The 15,474-nt window shown below is 40.6% G+C and overlaps 2 protein-coding genes across 3 annotated transcripts in view; one reads left to right on the top strand and one right to left on the bottom strand.

Moving 5' to 3' along the window:
* Positions 1-15,474, top strand: part of PCNX2 (pecanex 2) — a 162,995-nt gene that overhangs the window by 132,771 nt on the left and 14,750 nt on the right. The window contains exons 27-28 of the mRNA XM_064158542.1: positions 5,000-5,233; positions 7,874-7,977. Coding sequence (XP_064014612.1) covers positions 5,000-5,233; positions 7,874-7,977 — 338 coding nt within the window. The remainder of the gene's footprint in view (positions 1-4,999; positions 5,234-7,873; positions 7,978-15,474) is intronic.
* Positions 10,577-15,474, bottom strand: part of NTPCR (nucleoside-triphosphatase, cancer-related) — a 37,132-nt gene continuing 32,234 nt past the window's right edge. For both annotated transcript variants that reach the window (XR_010305581.1, XM_064158545.1), the window contains one exon: positions 10,577-11,897. The gene's annotated coding sequence lies outside the window, so the exon portion shown is untranslated. The remainder of the gene's footprint in view (positions 11,898-15,474) is intronic.

The following is a 15,474-nucleotide window of genomic DNA, read 5'->3' as shown; positions in this document are numbered from 1 at the left end:
AGCACCCCTAAGTCCTTTTCCGCGAGGCTGCTTTCTGCCACCTCATTGCCCAGTCTGTATTGGTAGCAAGGATTGCTCTTGACTTGGCCTTTCCACTTTTTTTTTTTCTGGAAAAAGGAAAATGAACAAGCATCAAGTTCTTGGGAAGTCTTTGAAGAGCTGTTTCTCAAATGCACTTCCTTAGGAGTGCAACCTCCTATTTTTAAGTGCTGTTTTACGTATATGCCACAACTCACTCAGTTGATTAAATCGCAGTCTGTTTGCATTGCTTCTAATTGTACTATTATTAATGTCTCAATAACCATGCCACTATTTGTCAAAAATAATTGAACCTACCAAGACACCTTCGCCCTCTGCCAAACCATTTCCACTTCAGCAGACTTAGAAATCGCTGAGCTTTACTGTCTTCTGCGGCAACAAGAGCCAAATGCTGCCTACTACACTACTCGTGCTGCCATGAAGTCAGTCACTAGAGCTCCCAGCCATCTCTGACATCTTCTTCCTTCTTAATCTCTTCCGTTGTGAAAATCTTATTAACCTTAGAGAGAATCAAGCCTGTAGTAAACAAATGAATCACCTATTTTTAATACAGGAAAAGCAAGGTGATTGCCTCACAACACTGCTTTGGTCATGCAGTTGATTGCTTTGTAAAATGCAGGCTGCCATTTCTTAAATAATTTTATGGGCTGTAGGGCCTGGTAACCAACCTGCTTCAATTCACTAACTGGAGACAAAACTGCATGTGGCCATTATGTTTTTTTTTCACTTTAGAAGTGGGTTTTTGTGGCTATAAATTAATTGTTTCAAAGCAATGTATTTTAACTAATTCTTTACAAGGAAGTGAATATGTTGCTACAATTGCTTGGCTTTAATTTAAAAAGTAACCTGAGTATAAACTGATGCAAGGTCATATGTGATTCTAACTGAAAAAAGTCCCAGTCTAAGCTGCAATCAAATCAGCAGCTTATTGGTTTAAAGCAGTGAAAAATTTTGCTTTGTAAACTCTGACTCTTTTTGTGCCTTTAAGTCACATCATAGCAGGAGTCTGCTAGAGACCTCCAGATGAAGCAGATGAGAGTCCTTACCAACAAATAGGAGAAGTTTCACAATCACAGGCCCTGGTCTTCATGGGGGACTTCAACCACTCTGACATCTTTTGGAAGGACAACACAGCAGAGCACCAGCAATCTGAGAGGTTCCTGGAATGCACTGATGATAACTTCCTCCTCCAAGTGGGTGGCAAATAGTGGTGAGGGTGGTGAGACACTGGAACAGGTTGTCCAGGGAGGCTGTGGGTGCTCCCTCCCTGGAGGTGTTCACGGCCAGGTTGGATGAGGCCTTGAGTGACCTGTTTTAGTGGGAGGTGTCTCTGCCTATGGCAAGCAGTTGGAACTGGACAATCTTTGAGGTCTCTTCCAACCTAAACCATTCTGTGATTCTAATAGATAGAGGACTTGTGAAAAGTGTGAGGTTCATCACATGGAAAGTACAACTTAACTGAAAGGTAGTTTAGAGCTTCTGGTTCTGAACATACCTGAAACACAGCTGACATAGATCACTTAGAAAAAAAACTTCTGTCCCACATGATCCAGGCATGGTTAATTGATTCTATTTTGAGTAAAAGGGAGGTAGGTTTAATGAACTCCACTCTACTGAGGTATGCAGTCGCTCTGTCTCCACTGCACGCAGATTTTATGTCAACCACCTCTGGCTTTGAAGGTGTGAAAAACAAATCTCTTTTGGTTCAGCCAGTACTGTAACACTGCACTGACATATCATTCTCAAAATCACAGAATCTTTTAATCTGTTTCTTTTCTTAAGGAAGGATGAACAGAAGATAATAATAACCTGTCAGCAGCTTTGCTATTAGCCTGAGCTAGGGTTTCTGTCAGTGAAGGGAGAGTGCTCAGGAGAGCCCTTCTTTAGAATGACACTTCCCAAATGAAAGCTATATGGAGGTTTTCGTCTATTCCTGAAGTTATTAGTTTCTTCCATAAACAGGAGCTTTGATAAAATTCAGTAAAATCCTTAGTACAGCTTTGGAAGGTGAGATTATATTATGCATCAGATCATCTTTCATCCTGTTGATTTAATACTTACCTCCAAATAAACAGCATCAGAAATAGAGGTGAGAATTCATTCCTTCCCCAGCTTTTCCTTATGAGAGTATCTTCAGCTGTAATGACCCTGTGCAATTCACTGTGAACACTGAAAAGCCTTGACACTTTCTTTTCAACAGTGTAAGAATCTAATTGCCAGAAGAACTCTACTTAATGCAGTATTCAGGTCACATAAAATCACAAACTCAGAAAACACTTAGGCTGGAGTTTCTGCAGCAACTGCACTTCCATTGCACTGAGCATTTGGAGGGCATCTCGTTTGTTCTTTGAAGCTCATGGCATTGCAAATATTTACCATATTATCTCTGAATTGCCATACAGCTGAGCTTGTGCCACAAAACATACCTACTAAGAACCACTAAGAACAGAATTTAACTAGCAGCCATGCTTGCTATTTCTGTGTCGTGATTGCAAATCCAGTATTTTTTGCCCCCCTCAGCTGAATCTGCTTCTTTCAAAACACAGTTAAAAGTGATTAAAAAAGGCAAACTCTATTTTGAAGATCCACAAAGGAAACACAGGCTTTGTTTTATATCCTTTAAAAGTAATTACCTTACTGGTATTTGAAATTAATTACACTGACTGTCTTATTCTTAATGTATTTATTTCATTTACAGTTTCACTGATAGCCTAGAAACTCTAGCAGTTTCTTCCCACAAAGATAGTTTTATGTGCCACAAATAAAGTGGGTCAGCTTCTGTAGCCCTTCTACATATATTCTGAAATCATTCCCTTCCCAACTGCTGTGATATTTTTCCCTTCTGCCTCCTCCATTTCTTTGCAGTATAATCTTACTTAGATTGGGCTGCCCAGTGAGGTGGAGTCACCGTCCCTGGAGGTGTTCAAGAAAAGACTGAATGAGGCACTTAGTGCCATGGTCTAGTTGACTGGCAAGGGCTGGGTGCTAGGTTGGACTGGATGACCTTGGTGGTCTCTTCCAACCTGGTTGATTCTATGGTTCTGTGATTCTATGCCTAAGTATTCAAGCAACCTGCATTTGCTCAAGTGCTGTATAGAATCATAGAATCATTCAATCATAGAACCAACCAGGTTCGAAGAGACCTCTAAGATCATCCAGTCTGACCTATCCCCCAGCCCTAGCCAATCAACTAGACCATGGCACTAAGTGCCTCATCCAGTCTCTTCTTGAACACCTCCAGGGACGGTGCCTCCTCCACCTCCCTGGGCAGTTTTAACTCCTGTTGTTTCTGTGTGAATCTTTTAACGAGTGCATTGCTCTCCACATGCTAAGACATGAAGGACCCATCCTCACTCTGTGCCTTGTGGATTTTTCTGCAATGCAAAAGATAAACTCTGGAGGGCATCTGGGATTTTTTTTTTTAAGAGGGCTGGTGGTGCTTCTGCCCTTTTTCACCCAACATATTTTCATTTTATACATTTATTTGCTTAGCAATATTTCAATTGCTTGGGTAAAGTAGAACTACATTATCTTCAGTCATGTTCATTTGCCCCTCGTTTGCTTTGGAATCCAAGTCTAAATTAATATATTTTATGAAAATAAAAATGATGATCATAAAGCATAGTAATGGGACTTTCCAGCTGATGCCACTTTCCTTTGCAGCACTTCTCCTTAATTTTCATCTTCTTTTGAAAATATGCTTTAAAATTGGTTTGGCTGAATTATGTTAAACATTTATTTCATTTATTGCTGGTTTAATGGCTCCAGACACAGTGATTTGAAGGACTTAAGACTTAGAAACTCAGGCACAGATATGAGATAGCAGCATTGCTGCTTGCTAATATTTCTACATTTGGTGAAAGAGCTCCTGCTGAATATCACTCCGGGTTCAGTTCCATCAGTTATCAGTTCCTTAACCCAACATAAAACCACAAAATCCATTATTTTTAAGCTGGTCTCATAGACAAATAACAAAAATAGTGATACTACTAAATTCAGGAAGAAAATAGCAATTAAAACAGAGATTTTTCAGACTTTATACATCTCTAAAATCTCTGCTTCGGTTAAATCATGGTGGGACTGCTTTTGGTTAAAGTCTTTGGAAAGCTTTGTTCTTGGAAAACAAAGTGCATGTAGCAAAGCAAATCCTATTTTGAACATGTGAGCATCTACTACTGCTTTGGGTTCTTCTCAAAATACATCTGAACTGTTACTGATACCACTTTCTTCATCTCCCCTCTGAAGAGAGACTGAGAAATCTGGGGCTGTTTAGTCTGGAAAAGAGAAAACTGAGAGGAGATCTCATCAATGTGTATAAACATCTGAGGGGTGGGTGTCAAGTGGATGAGGCCAATCTCTTTTCAGTGGTCAGCAGCAATAAGACAAGGAGCAATGGCTACAAACTGGAACAGAGATGGTTTCACCTCAATATGAGGAGAAATTTCTTTACAGTGAGGGTGATGGAGCACTGGAACAGGCTGCCCAGAGAGGTTGTGAAGTTTCCTTCTCTGGAGACTTTCAAAACCTGCCTGGATGCATTCCTGTGTGGACTACCCTCAGTGGTCCTGCTTTGGCAGGCGGGTTGGACACGATGATCTCTGGAGGTCCCTTTCAACCTCTGATATTCTGTGATGGTTGGTGACAGACTCTAGATCCCTACTGAATGCTGGAACTTGCTATTCTTATCATAGTCTACTCTTTGTATTAATTTTCCTGTAAGGCAGAAGGATACTAAAAATACTACTTATTTTTCTGTTGTTTGCTAATTAGATATCAATTATTATTACCTTTCTGACTTGAATGGTTTTGTGAAGCAATGATGCCAAGCTATGAAAAGTAAGACCCATATGAACTATTATGGGTAGTTCATGTGATACTACTTGATTTATTCTCTTCTGTGTAAATCATACCTGCATTAAGCAGAAACAGAGTGACTAACCTTTGCACATTTTGTCCACAGAGCATAATATACTTTACAGCAAGTTCTCCTAAAATCCTTGAATGGATAAAAGATGAATCTATCCAAAAGGTACTGCAGCCTTATGCAAAGTGGCATTACATTGAGCGTGACCTTGCAATGTTTAACATTAACATAGATGAAGATTACGTTCCGTGTCTCCAAGGAATAACCAGAGCTAGTTTCTGCAGTGTTTATCTGGACTGGATTCAGTTCTGTGCTAGAAAAAGGGTGGAGGTAAGCTTGCTTTTTTTTTCCCTGCCCCTGTCTTTAGCAGCAGTTGTTTTAAGATAGGAGTTAAATGATGCATAGCTACTCTTTTGTTTTCTCGGGATTAATACAGTAACATTTATTTCATTTAAGTGGTCAGATTTAACATGGTTTTGTGGAATGGAAAACACCCATATTTTGGAGACTAGCTGTGTGGGAAAAGTAGAGTTTTAGGGAGAATTAGTCTTTGAATTGTGCACATTTCCAACCCTGTTAATTTTCCAGAAAGCATGGGTATAAGAAGCATTCACAAAAGTACTGCTATAGCAGGCTCCTTCCAGGAAAAGTCTTCAGTGTTATGTTCTTTCTGTGGTGCCAGTATTTGGGTACATTTGCCAAACATGTGAGATAATTTATGTATCCACTCCAAAAGTTTGCCTCTATTTGGATACAGTCTCCCAGTGGTAGGGAAGTACATAACAAACTCACTGCAAGTACAGGTCATCCCTGACACCTCATAATTCAAATGTGAACCATGCCACAAAAATGTGTGAGATTACTGCACAGCTCTAGAAGGTCAAGGACAGGTTTATAGCTATGCAGTCATAAGCTTTCAGCCACTAAGATTACTGATGGTCAGCAATCATCTGCTGCAAATGCACTACTGTATTTCCATGAAATACACATAATAGCCCAGAGGGAGAATACAGTTTCAAGCAAGCATATTCCCTTGCTTTAATTTTCTGATTATTGCTGATAATGGCAAAAAAAGAGAAATGTATCTTTCCTGGCCACTATGCACTGTTATTGGTGCATGTTTCATTTGAGATCACTTAGTGCACACTGACCTTAGCTGACATAACATCATTTCATCTTTGTATTTCATCTTTGTGTTTCTTCTCCACTTCAGTTTCTTCTCCATGTGGGTTCCTTCTCATGTGTCTAACCTTGACTACCATTCCACCAGTTCCTCTGCATATCATCACACTAACACCATTTTCATTGAATTGTCCTCTGAGCCCTCCCCACCATCCTCTCCTACTGGGAATATTCTCTCTCTTCTCTTTCACATTTGCGTGTCTCACCTCTCAAGTTCTGACACAATGAATTGCACATTGCAGCAAAACCATTGTTAAATGATGGGATCTTTTCACTTGTTATGTGGGTGAGGCTTTCAAATAGACAGCTTTAGAAATGCCCAACAGACTTGGCAGTTAAACTTCAAAGAGCAAACAAATGCCTGCACTAGTGTGCACATGGGCACACATATTTTGCTTGTGTTTTTATAATTCAATGATTATATGGAGGTGTGATGGTTTAGGTGTTACCCACTCCCCCACACTTAAGAAAATCACCCAAACTAGGCTCATCTGAGCCTGGAAATTAGAATGAAGCTTTATATTTACAGCTTTGCACAATATACAAGCAGGTATTTACAATATATACAGCTATAGACAGAAATATATAGGTTAAAAAGTAATACAGAAACACAACAGCCCTCGCAGAAACCTGAGTCCCCAGGAGGGACTCCCAACCACCCTTCCACATCTTTTCCACCTCTCTACCTTATCCCAGACTTTGCCTTATGTTCAAGGTGAGTTTGGAGAATTGGCATGGGGGTTAGGAAGCAGAAGGATTAGTTACACAGACAGCAGGTTAGAGAGAGAAGTGAGGCAGCCAGAGCCCAAGAGACTCTGTTGTCTATGTTCTTGCTTTTATACATCTCAACAAGTCTATGAGTGGACATCACCATTGTTTCCTTTTCACAGCCTATCATCTAATTCCTCTCACTAGAATACCCCAGCTAGGCTCAAACTAGCATAGGAGGTAAAATTCATGGAGATGAGATGCAAAAAAAAAGCTTCACTTTTACACGTAGCCCTAGAAATCAATGTATTTTATGGAAGGAATTACATTCTCCATTATAACTAGTTTCAGCTTTAAAGAAAATTATAGGAAGTCGCTGAGTGCATGGACTGAAGTAATAGTCTGTATTCTCTGAAAGATTCACAGTCATGAAAGGAGCTTCTTTTTTTTTTTCCTCCTGCTTGATAGCAAAGTTTTCTTAGCAAAACTTTCAGTAAAGAAACTCTCTCGAGCTAGGAAATGTAAATGAAATGTTTTGACTGCTTTTTGAAATGTGAGGTCAGTGTCATCAGTGGGATACAATTCAGACATATATTGTTACTAAAACAAAAGTGTGTTCCTCTAAACATTTCCAAAGAATTCTTCCTTCTGGAATCTGTAGTGGGGTTTCATAGGCACTGCATCCCATGAAAATGGGTTTGGCTGCCTCCAGTTGCAGCAGTTGTCTCTCAGCTGTAAGGAATCTGCTCTGGTTTAGAATGTCAGATCTGTTAAAAAAAAAAAAAAAGGGGGAAAAAACCCAAAACAACCAAACTGAAAAACTCATTGCCACCAAAGCTCCCCTCTCTTGGGATCTTGCCACCAAGACTGAAATGTTCTGTCTGTAGCCAGTGCATAAACTAAGTCTGTTTTCTGCAGAAGGCCTCTGCTGGCAATGGCCTTTATTCTTGCTCTGTTTAATTGCAAAGAAAGGGGGTTTTGTGTAGGCTGAGCTACAGGCATATTTCCTGTTTAGGATTGCAGTCCTTTTAAAGATGCTATTTGCATTTAGAATAACAGACTGTTCTTAAAACTTTACAGCACTTGGACAGTGACGAGGATTCTCCTTTGGTGACACTTTCCTTTGCCTTGTGTATACTGGGTCGAAGAGCTTTGGGAACTGCATCCCATAATATGGCTGTCAGGTAATTTTTAGGAATTCTTTTTCCTCAAAGCAAAGACCTCTTTGTCTTTTTCCACTTAGAGTGGAATCTCAACAGATTACATCAAGACGAAGTCTCTTACCTCCTTAAATTTACTCTCTGCCATTCCTGGACATCTTTCTCTTTGGTAGCCGAGTAAATAACTAATACCAGTTTTAACTTCACATGACAAAGCAAGATTTTGCATTCAAAGAATGGGTACTGGTGGTCATTGCTTTTGTTCACTCATGCCTGGCCTCGTTACTGGCACCCTAAATTCCATCAGGAGAGAATGAAACTGCTAAGCCACCCAACATCTGGTTAGCTAAAGAATAGGTCCTGCAAAGGTCCTGTATTCCTCAGGGCTCTACTCCTGTCCATTGTGCCACTTTGCTCTGGTGACTGAGGGAGGGAGAACCTCATATCTTTGTTCTCAGTCTACCTTACTCATTCACTTCTTCCTAAAGAGCCTTTTAGATGACAATAAGCTTGGTTAAAATTGTCTCTGAATAATGCTCTTCACCTCACACGTTCATTAGGGATTATTCAGTTCCCACTAAGAGTTCCAAGTTGTTTGGGTTTTAAAATTGACACTGTTCTATAGATAAGTCATTTTATGAATGAAATAAGCTTTATTTTCGTATAGTCTAACTTCTTACCAAATGTTAGATGCTTATTAGGTGCATTTGAATTACTGTGTTCATGTGAGTTTAGCAACCAGAAGTTGAGTAAATACAGTTTCTACGTGACCTGGTGTGTTGGCACACAACAGTGAACAAGGCTAGCTAGCCCTCAATCAATGTGCTCTTTAGAGAGGATTTGTCATACTAACAAGCAAACAAAGACAGCATGTGTGATTGTGAATGCATTTGCTGTTGTAAGAGAAAACAATCCTTCTAAATATTCATTCTAGCTTTTTATCTGTTGAGATGTTTGTAATGTTTGGTTTTATGCCTTCCTCTTTCAAAATGTTTGTGGCCCACATGGCTTTTTTCCTGGCAGACTGCAGCTTTCTGCTTTCTAAAGTGGATTTTATTAACTCTTTTCTTCTACTCTTTGCACATTCTCTTCCACTAGCAGTTTTATTCTGGGTCAAGTATCCTCTCCCTTCATTTCTGCACATTAAAATCAGTGTGATGTTTTGGGAGTCATTAATATTTCTTTAATTGCCTAGGGGTTTTTTTTGATGATTCAAATGTTAGAGTTTGGGGACATGATAGAAAGGTTGATGTGAAGTGATGATTAATTGTTTTGAGAAAAGACTACAGTGATTTTGATCTGGACCTGCAGCAGGTATGTCACAGTGATATTGGAAAGGCATCTAAAAATATCACAAAAGCTTCCTGAAACTGTCATTATATTGCATGTACTTTCCATCACCTCTTAAAATCTTCATTACAGTGTTTTGGCACTAGCAGAGATGTAACAACAGCGTACAATGACCTATTTGCATTGGCTTACATAGTAGCTAATGCAAAGACATTTGTGATGGTTTGGGTGTTACCCACTCCCCCACACTTAAGAAAATCACCCAGGCTAGACTCAGCTGAGCTGGAAATTGAATGAAGCTTTACATTTACAGCTTAGCACAACATACAAGCAGGTATTTACAATATATACAGCTGTATACAGAAGTATACCAGTTTAAAAGGTAACACAGAAACACAACAGCCCTTCTAGAAACCAGAGTCTCCAGGCGGGGCTTCCAACCACCCTTCCACCTTCTTCCCACCCCTCTGCCTTACCCCAGACTTTGCCTTATGTTCAAGGTGAAATTAGAAGGTCGGCCAGGGGGGTTAGGAAGCAGATGGATTGGTTAGGCAGCAAGTTAGAGAGAGGAAAAAAAGTACAGCCCAGAGCCAGAGAGCAAACAACTGCATTATCTATGTTTGTGGTGGTGTTCTTATACATCTCAGCAAGCCTATGAGTGCAGCAGACATCACCATTGTTTCCTTTTCACAGCCTATAATCTAATTCTTCTCACTAAAATATCCCAGGCTCAAACTAGCACAGCATTACACAGACTTTCCAAAGCTTAACATGGAAAATATGAATGTTAATTATTGGCAAAGTCTTTAGTAAAGATTTTCATCATAAACTTGCAGGAGTCAGCTATGCCATGTCTTTTTTAAATCTGCAAATTTACCAGTGAGCCAAATTAGTTCCTCTCTTTTGGTGAGTGGACACTCCATACTTAAAATGACAAACTTTTCCTGGAAAGAAAAAGGTTTGTAGGAAGGCAAAAAATGCAGAACTCATGCAGTGCATAGTTTTATCCCTGTTTTTTCTGAATCTGTTCTGTATTTTACCCTGTATCTTTAATCAAGCCCTGGTTTTCTTTTTTTTTGTTAAGCAAGTGCTCCAGGGCAGTATCAAATTATTATATTTTAGATATTACATTATGTGGAAGCTTCTGTCACTCTCTTTTACAGTGCTATTTCACAAAAGCTTTCCCTAGAAAAGTTTCACTGTGGAAAAACTGTGTCACTTACCCACCTAGTTAAATTACCAGTTCAACTGTCAGTAAGATCTGAGAGAAAAAAGGAATCTGAGTAGCAGAATTCAAGTCAGCAATGGCTACAGGTACAAAAGACCACACTGCTTTGGTGAAACACATTTATTCATTTCTTAGAGAATTTATATATTCATTTTATTGATAAAAACTACCCAGTAGAAATTTTTAACTAAGGAGCAAGCTGGGTGTGCTACCCTCTGACATCATGACCTTTATCAACAAAAATCCTCCAAGTACATTCACTTCAGCTCAGAGGGAAGCTCTTACTGGGTTTACAGCTTCACACAGATCTTCACAACTTATTTAAACACAGAGAAGCAGTAAGTCAGTGAGACTCCAATACGAATACAACTATATGGTATGCCAGGCTGAGGGAGACTTTGTCCAACACAGGCAAAGCTACTGAGTCCAGAAGATGTGCCCAAGGTCTAACTTGAGGCACTAGTGAGAAGTCTCCCTCCCATCTCTCTGTGTTTGACAGAGTGTTATGGAGGCTGTTTGCTTCTCCCAGCACAGAAGCTGGGGGGAGCAGGGGAGCATGTCTGGGCAAGCCAGAGTCCTTTAACTCAGTGGATCCAGGTTCTTTGTCCTCTTTCCTGCAGTTGCTTCTCCCCATAGCAGAAGGAGGGAGAGCAGAAAAACATGTCTGGGCAAGCCAGGACATGTATAAGCCTATTTTGGCCTATCCAAGCCTACCATGAGACGGAGATACAGCAACTCCTACAGAGGATGATTTAGAGCATGATCGCTGGTACTCTTCTGCCAGTTGTGGGGCTGAGGCAGGTCTGCATTGAGTCAGGTCCTCAGAAAATGAAGGAGTTGTTCCTTAGGTGATGTTTCATAATCCTTTTCCTCAGAAAAATGTCATGAGATATTTTTGGGACCTTTTGCAGTCTGTTCAGCCTGAAGAGAGTTTCAGTTTTCTGCAGAGATGATGTAAGAACAGGGAATCTCACAGCCAGATGTCTGCAGGAGAGGGATATACTTGCCTGCAGGGCTGTTGGGAGCTGGCTCACGTTGGAAGAGACCAGGGCTCCTAACACATGCTCTGTCACACTCAGATATTGGACAGCAAAAAATTGGATTGTTTAGATTATTCTAGTAGACATTGAGAAATGGCCTTGAATTTAATCTCAGGCCTTTCTATTGATTCTGGCTGCGAAGCATCTTGTATGTAACACTGAAAGAGGTTTTGTAATGAGTTCGAGATGTAATGGCCAGATGTGCATTGTAGTTTTTCTCCTCAAGTTTATTTCTGTGGCTGTTTGTGATATGTCCAACGTGATCAAATAGCCAAGCATCTGTGCACTGTGGTCCATCCTTTGTTCTTGAGGGTAACTGTGGGTAGTAGGAGACTTTCTCTGGACTAAGTCTAGCCTTTGCTGTCTTGCGAGGAGTGATGCTCCTGCTGCACAGAAACAGTAATGCAAACATTACACTGAGCTGTGCACTGCAGAACTGAGATTCAAGTTTACATTGTGTATGTAAACTACCAATTTGCACTCATTTACACATGATTTTGCCTAATCTATTAATCAGTAAATGTCACTGTGCTCTTATATAATGTATGTAAATAATTAGTCAGTGTACCTGTTCATGTAAATGTCAGTAGAAACCCAACATTAACACTAGATTACACAATAAATGTATTCATTAAAAAGGCAGAACATTGCTATGCAAATCAGTAGGTGCTCTTTTAAACTGTCATCAGGAGGCATCCTGCACAAAATGCAGTCTGAGGAACGACATGACTTTGTAATTCATTTATACACACATGAGTGATATGTTTAGATAAGCATTGTAAAAAATTACCTGGTGATTCTCTTCAGCCACCAGACCTACTAAATACATAAATGATTAGTATACATTTCAAATTTGGACAAATGGAAAAATCTGTAAATAAAGCAACGCTTATCAGACACTTCCAACAGTACTAAGCCTGCATGCTCAGGTATCACTGAGCTTGGACAGAGGGCCGTTCCAGAGAATAGTTCTGCCTGAAGTAACTGCTGCTCACCCTGAAGCTCAAGGAGGCAGCTGGCCCTACTTGGTGCTTCCCTCCACTTGCACACCATCTAGGGGGAAAGAGGTGAAGAGCACAGAACATGGCACTGCAATGTGCTAACGATGCTGCCTTGTTAGTGGGAGTTCGAGCAGACAGTGCAGGTTTTATGACTGCCAGAGCTGAGCAGAGCCAGAGCAGGGGAGAAAAGTTTGACTCTTAGTTCACAACTTCTGTCACCTAAAACACCAACTTTAGAAGAGTTACTACTGAATGTATTTCATTCAGGTGAGCTACCACCAGCTCAAATGCATGCATGTTTCTTTATTCCTTGAATAAAGCAAAACAACCAATGGGAAAGGTCTGTGAGTTGCAGACAGAGGATGGAGTTTGGTGTGCAAAATACATAGATACATATTTGCCAGATCATTAGTCTTCATCCATGCTGTTTTCAGGCTTGCAAGGAGTGCAGTAGGAGGGGTTGTTTACTTTGGCCCTGTTGCACTCCTCCTGATATTTGTGGTGCTACTTTATCCTCTCCTTTTTGCACATTTGAGGGGCTGATGGCTCCCACACACCTAGTAGTCTTGTTCTAAAATAGCTTGCAGTGGTGACAGCAGCTCTTTGGGGTTTTAGTTCAGAGGGCTAGAAATGTTGCCAGAAATAGTTATGCCTCTTACTGATTAAACTTCTTTCTTTGGCATATGAATTTACCTTAGCTAGATTGAAAAATATTTTCAATGATCCTGTAACTACAGCAGATTTGGGTGTATTAAAACTGGGCCAATAAACCTGCAGCAGCCCTGAGTCAGTTCTGAGATCAAAGTTATTGGCTTTACAGCTTCCTTATAATCTCGTTAGTCTTCAGGAGAGAGCACAGCAATGAGAAGAATAACAACAGCTGTATCTTATGTGGATTAAGGGCTGTGTGATACAGAAGTAACGGCTTGAGACAGTGTCACCGTACAGGCAGAACGTACCCAAAAGCCTCATTATGCTTGGCAGGAGAATAAAAGATGTCCGTGGTTTTGTAAATACAGCAGTCTCCTCCAGACCCCTCTGGTGTGGAAAACACAATCTATAAAGTAATTGCCTCTCAGTCTCTCACAACTGCTGCCATCACTGCTTTGCTCCTTGTAGCAGTCATATTTGTTCTTAAAAATGCTGGTTAGAGAACAACTTATGCAGAGGGATGAGAAGTGGATGAGTCTTCCCTAACTAGGCACACTGAGAGCCTCATGTGCTTCACTCCTCTGCCTCTGCAGATGCTCAGCTGCAGTTTGCATAGCTTTACTAGTCCTGGACTTGCTTTCAGCACATACTGCTGTTCACAGCAGCTTGTTTTAGTGTGTGCTGATGCCTGTAAGACATTGATGTGAAAGCAAACTCTTTGTCTGCCCTGGTGTTCAGATTTGGCTCTGAGAGCCTGTAATGATGTAAAAAGCAGTTTTCTTTCCTGCTTACTGCTCTCTTCAACCCAGCCAACTTTTCACAGCAAATACAGTGGTGTGGGGAAGAGCTATACTACAGATCATCATTAAGTGCAGAGCTCAGGGTAGTTTTTTTTTTAATCTGGGAAGAATATTTAGATACAGAAATGTGGGTTTTTTTTCCTTATGCAAGGACTCAGCTGTATAGGCTGGATGTGTCTGGTGGGTGGGTGAGTGAAAGGACCCTTCCTGATTTCTAGCCCTTTCAAGGAGATGATAGCCACGTATTTGACCACACTGTCAGCATTCACCATTTGGGGGGTTTTCCCCTCACTGGTATATTCTAGGGCTCTCCTAGCTAGTAAGCAGTATTCAGGCATATTACTAGTGATAGGATGAGGGGAAATAGCCTCAAGTAAACCAAGGTAGGTTTGGATTGGATAGCATAAGAAACTTCTTCTTGAAGGGGTTCTCAAAACACTGAATAGCCTGGCCAGGGAAGTGGCTGAATCCACGTCCCTGGAGGTGTTGAAAAGACACAGAGATGCGGTGTTAAGTGACATGGTTTAGCACTAGACTTGGCAGTTAGATAATGGTTGGACTCAATGATCTTAACTGAAATAATTCAGTGACTGTATTATCATTTTGAGGTGATTGATTGAAAGTCAGTGGACATCAGGACCTTCTCCTTGAAGACACATAACTCACACAGAAATTGGTGCTTGGATGTGTTCAGTATGAGGAGTGTAAGTGAATGCCTGTCTCACACAGATACGTTTTAATATGTAACTTAGTAATAAAAAGCACAAATCATCTAAGAATTCACAAGAGTTTCCCTGTACTCAGGAAAGTAGCCTGATTACAGCAGCCTTGCATTCCTGACTGGCCTTGGCCCTACCAGTGAGTCCCTTTGTGAAGAGAATGGGCATCCAGCTCTTTTCTGCTAACAACATCGATATCTTTCCATTTTAATTTCTAATGTGTCTAAGCTGATGATAGGCCAAGCAGCCTCCCAGTATCTCTCATCCTTCCTTTGGAGAAAAGAAAAAAAAAAGATTTTTTTTCCCCTTTGCCTAAAATAATTAAGAAGGCCCAGTTATGTGGAGAGATTATACATTCTCTGGAGAAAGCCTGAGTGGTAATGAAAACCATTAACACCTTAATGCAGCTTCTCCTCGGAGCCTTTACAGTCTGAAAAGATCAGCTGCTGTAAGACTGAGGAAAATCTTGGCAGGTATATGAAACTGTGTCCTGTGGGTTTGCAAGAGATATGTGGCTTTACCAGATGGTTCTGCTTTCCTTAATTTCAAGATCACTTCTTCAGGGCAGCGTTAGGATGGCAATCCTGCTACATAAGCATTATCCAGGTGTTTGTGGGAAACTAATGATTTGGGGCTCAGATTGGAGCTAAAGGCTGTTTATTTCCCTCTGCAAAGCCCTGATGCATGCATTTGCTAACAACTACTTGATTTTGTACCTTTTACCTCCTGCTTAACCTCAGGTCCAGGCAACCACCAGGCAGAACTGGTTACATCTCTTATATATACATGTCT

This window comes from Pogoniulus pusillus, chromosome 18, assembly GCF_015220805.1.
Source record: "Pogoniulus pusillus isolate bPogPus1 chromosome 18, bPogPus1.pri, whole genome shotgun sequence".
Taxonomy (NCBI): Eukaryota; Metazoa; Chordata; class Aves; order Piciformes; family Lybiidae; genus Pogoniulus; species Pogoniulus pusillus.
This window is presented reverse-complemented; position numbering and strand designations above follow the sequence as displayed.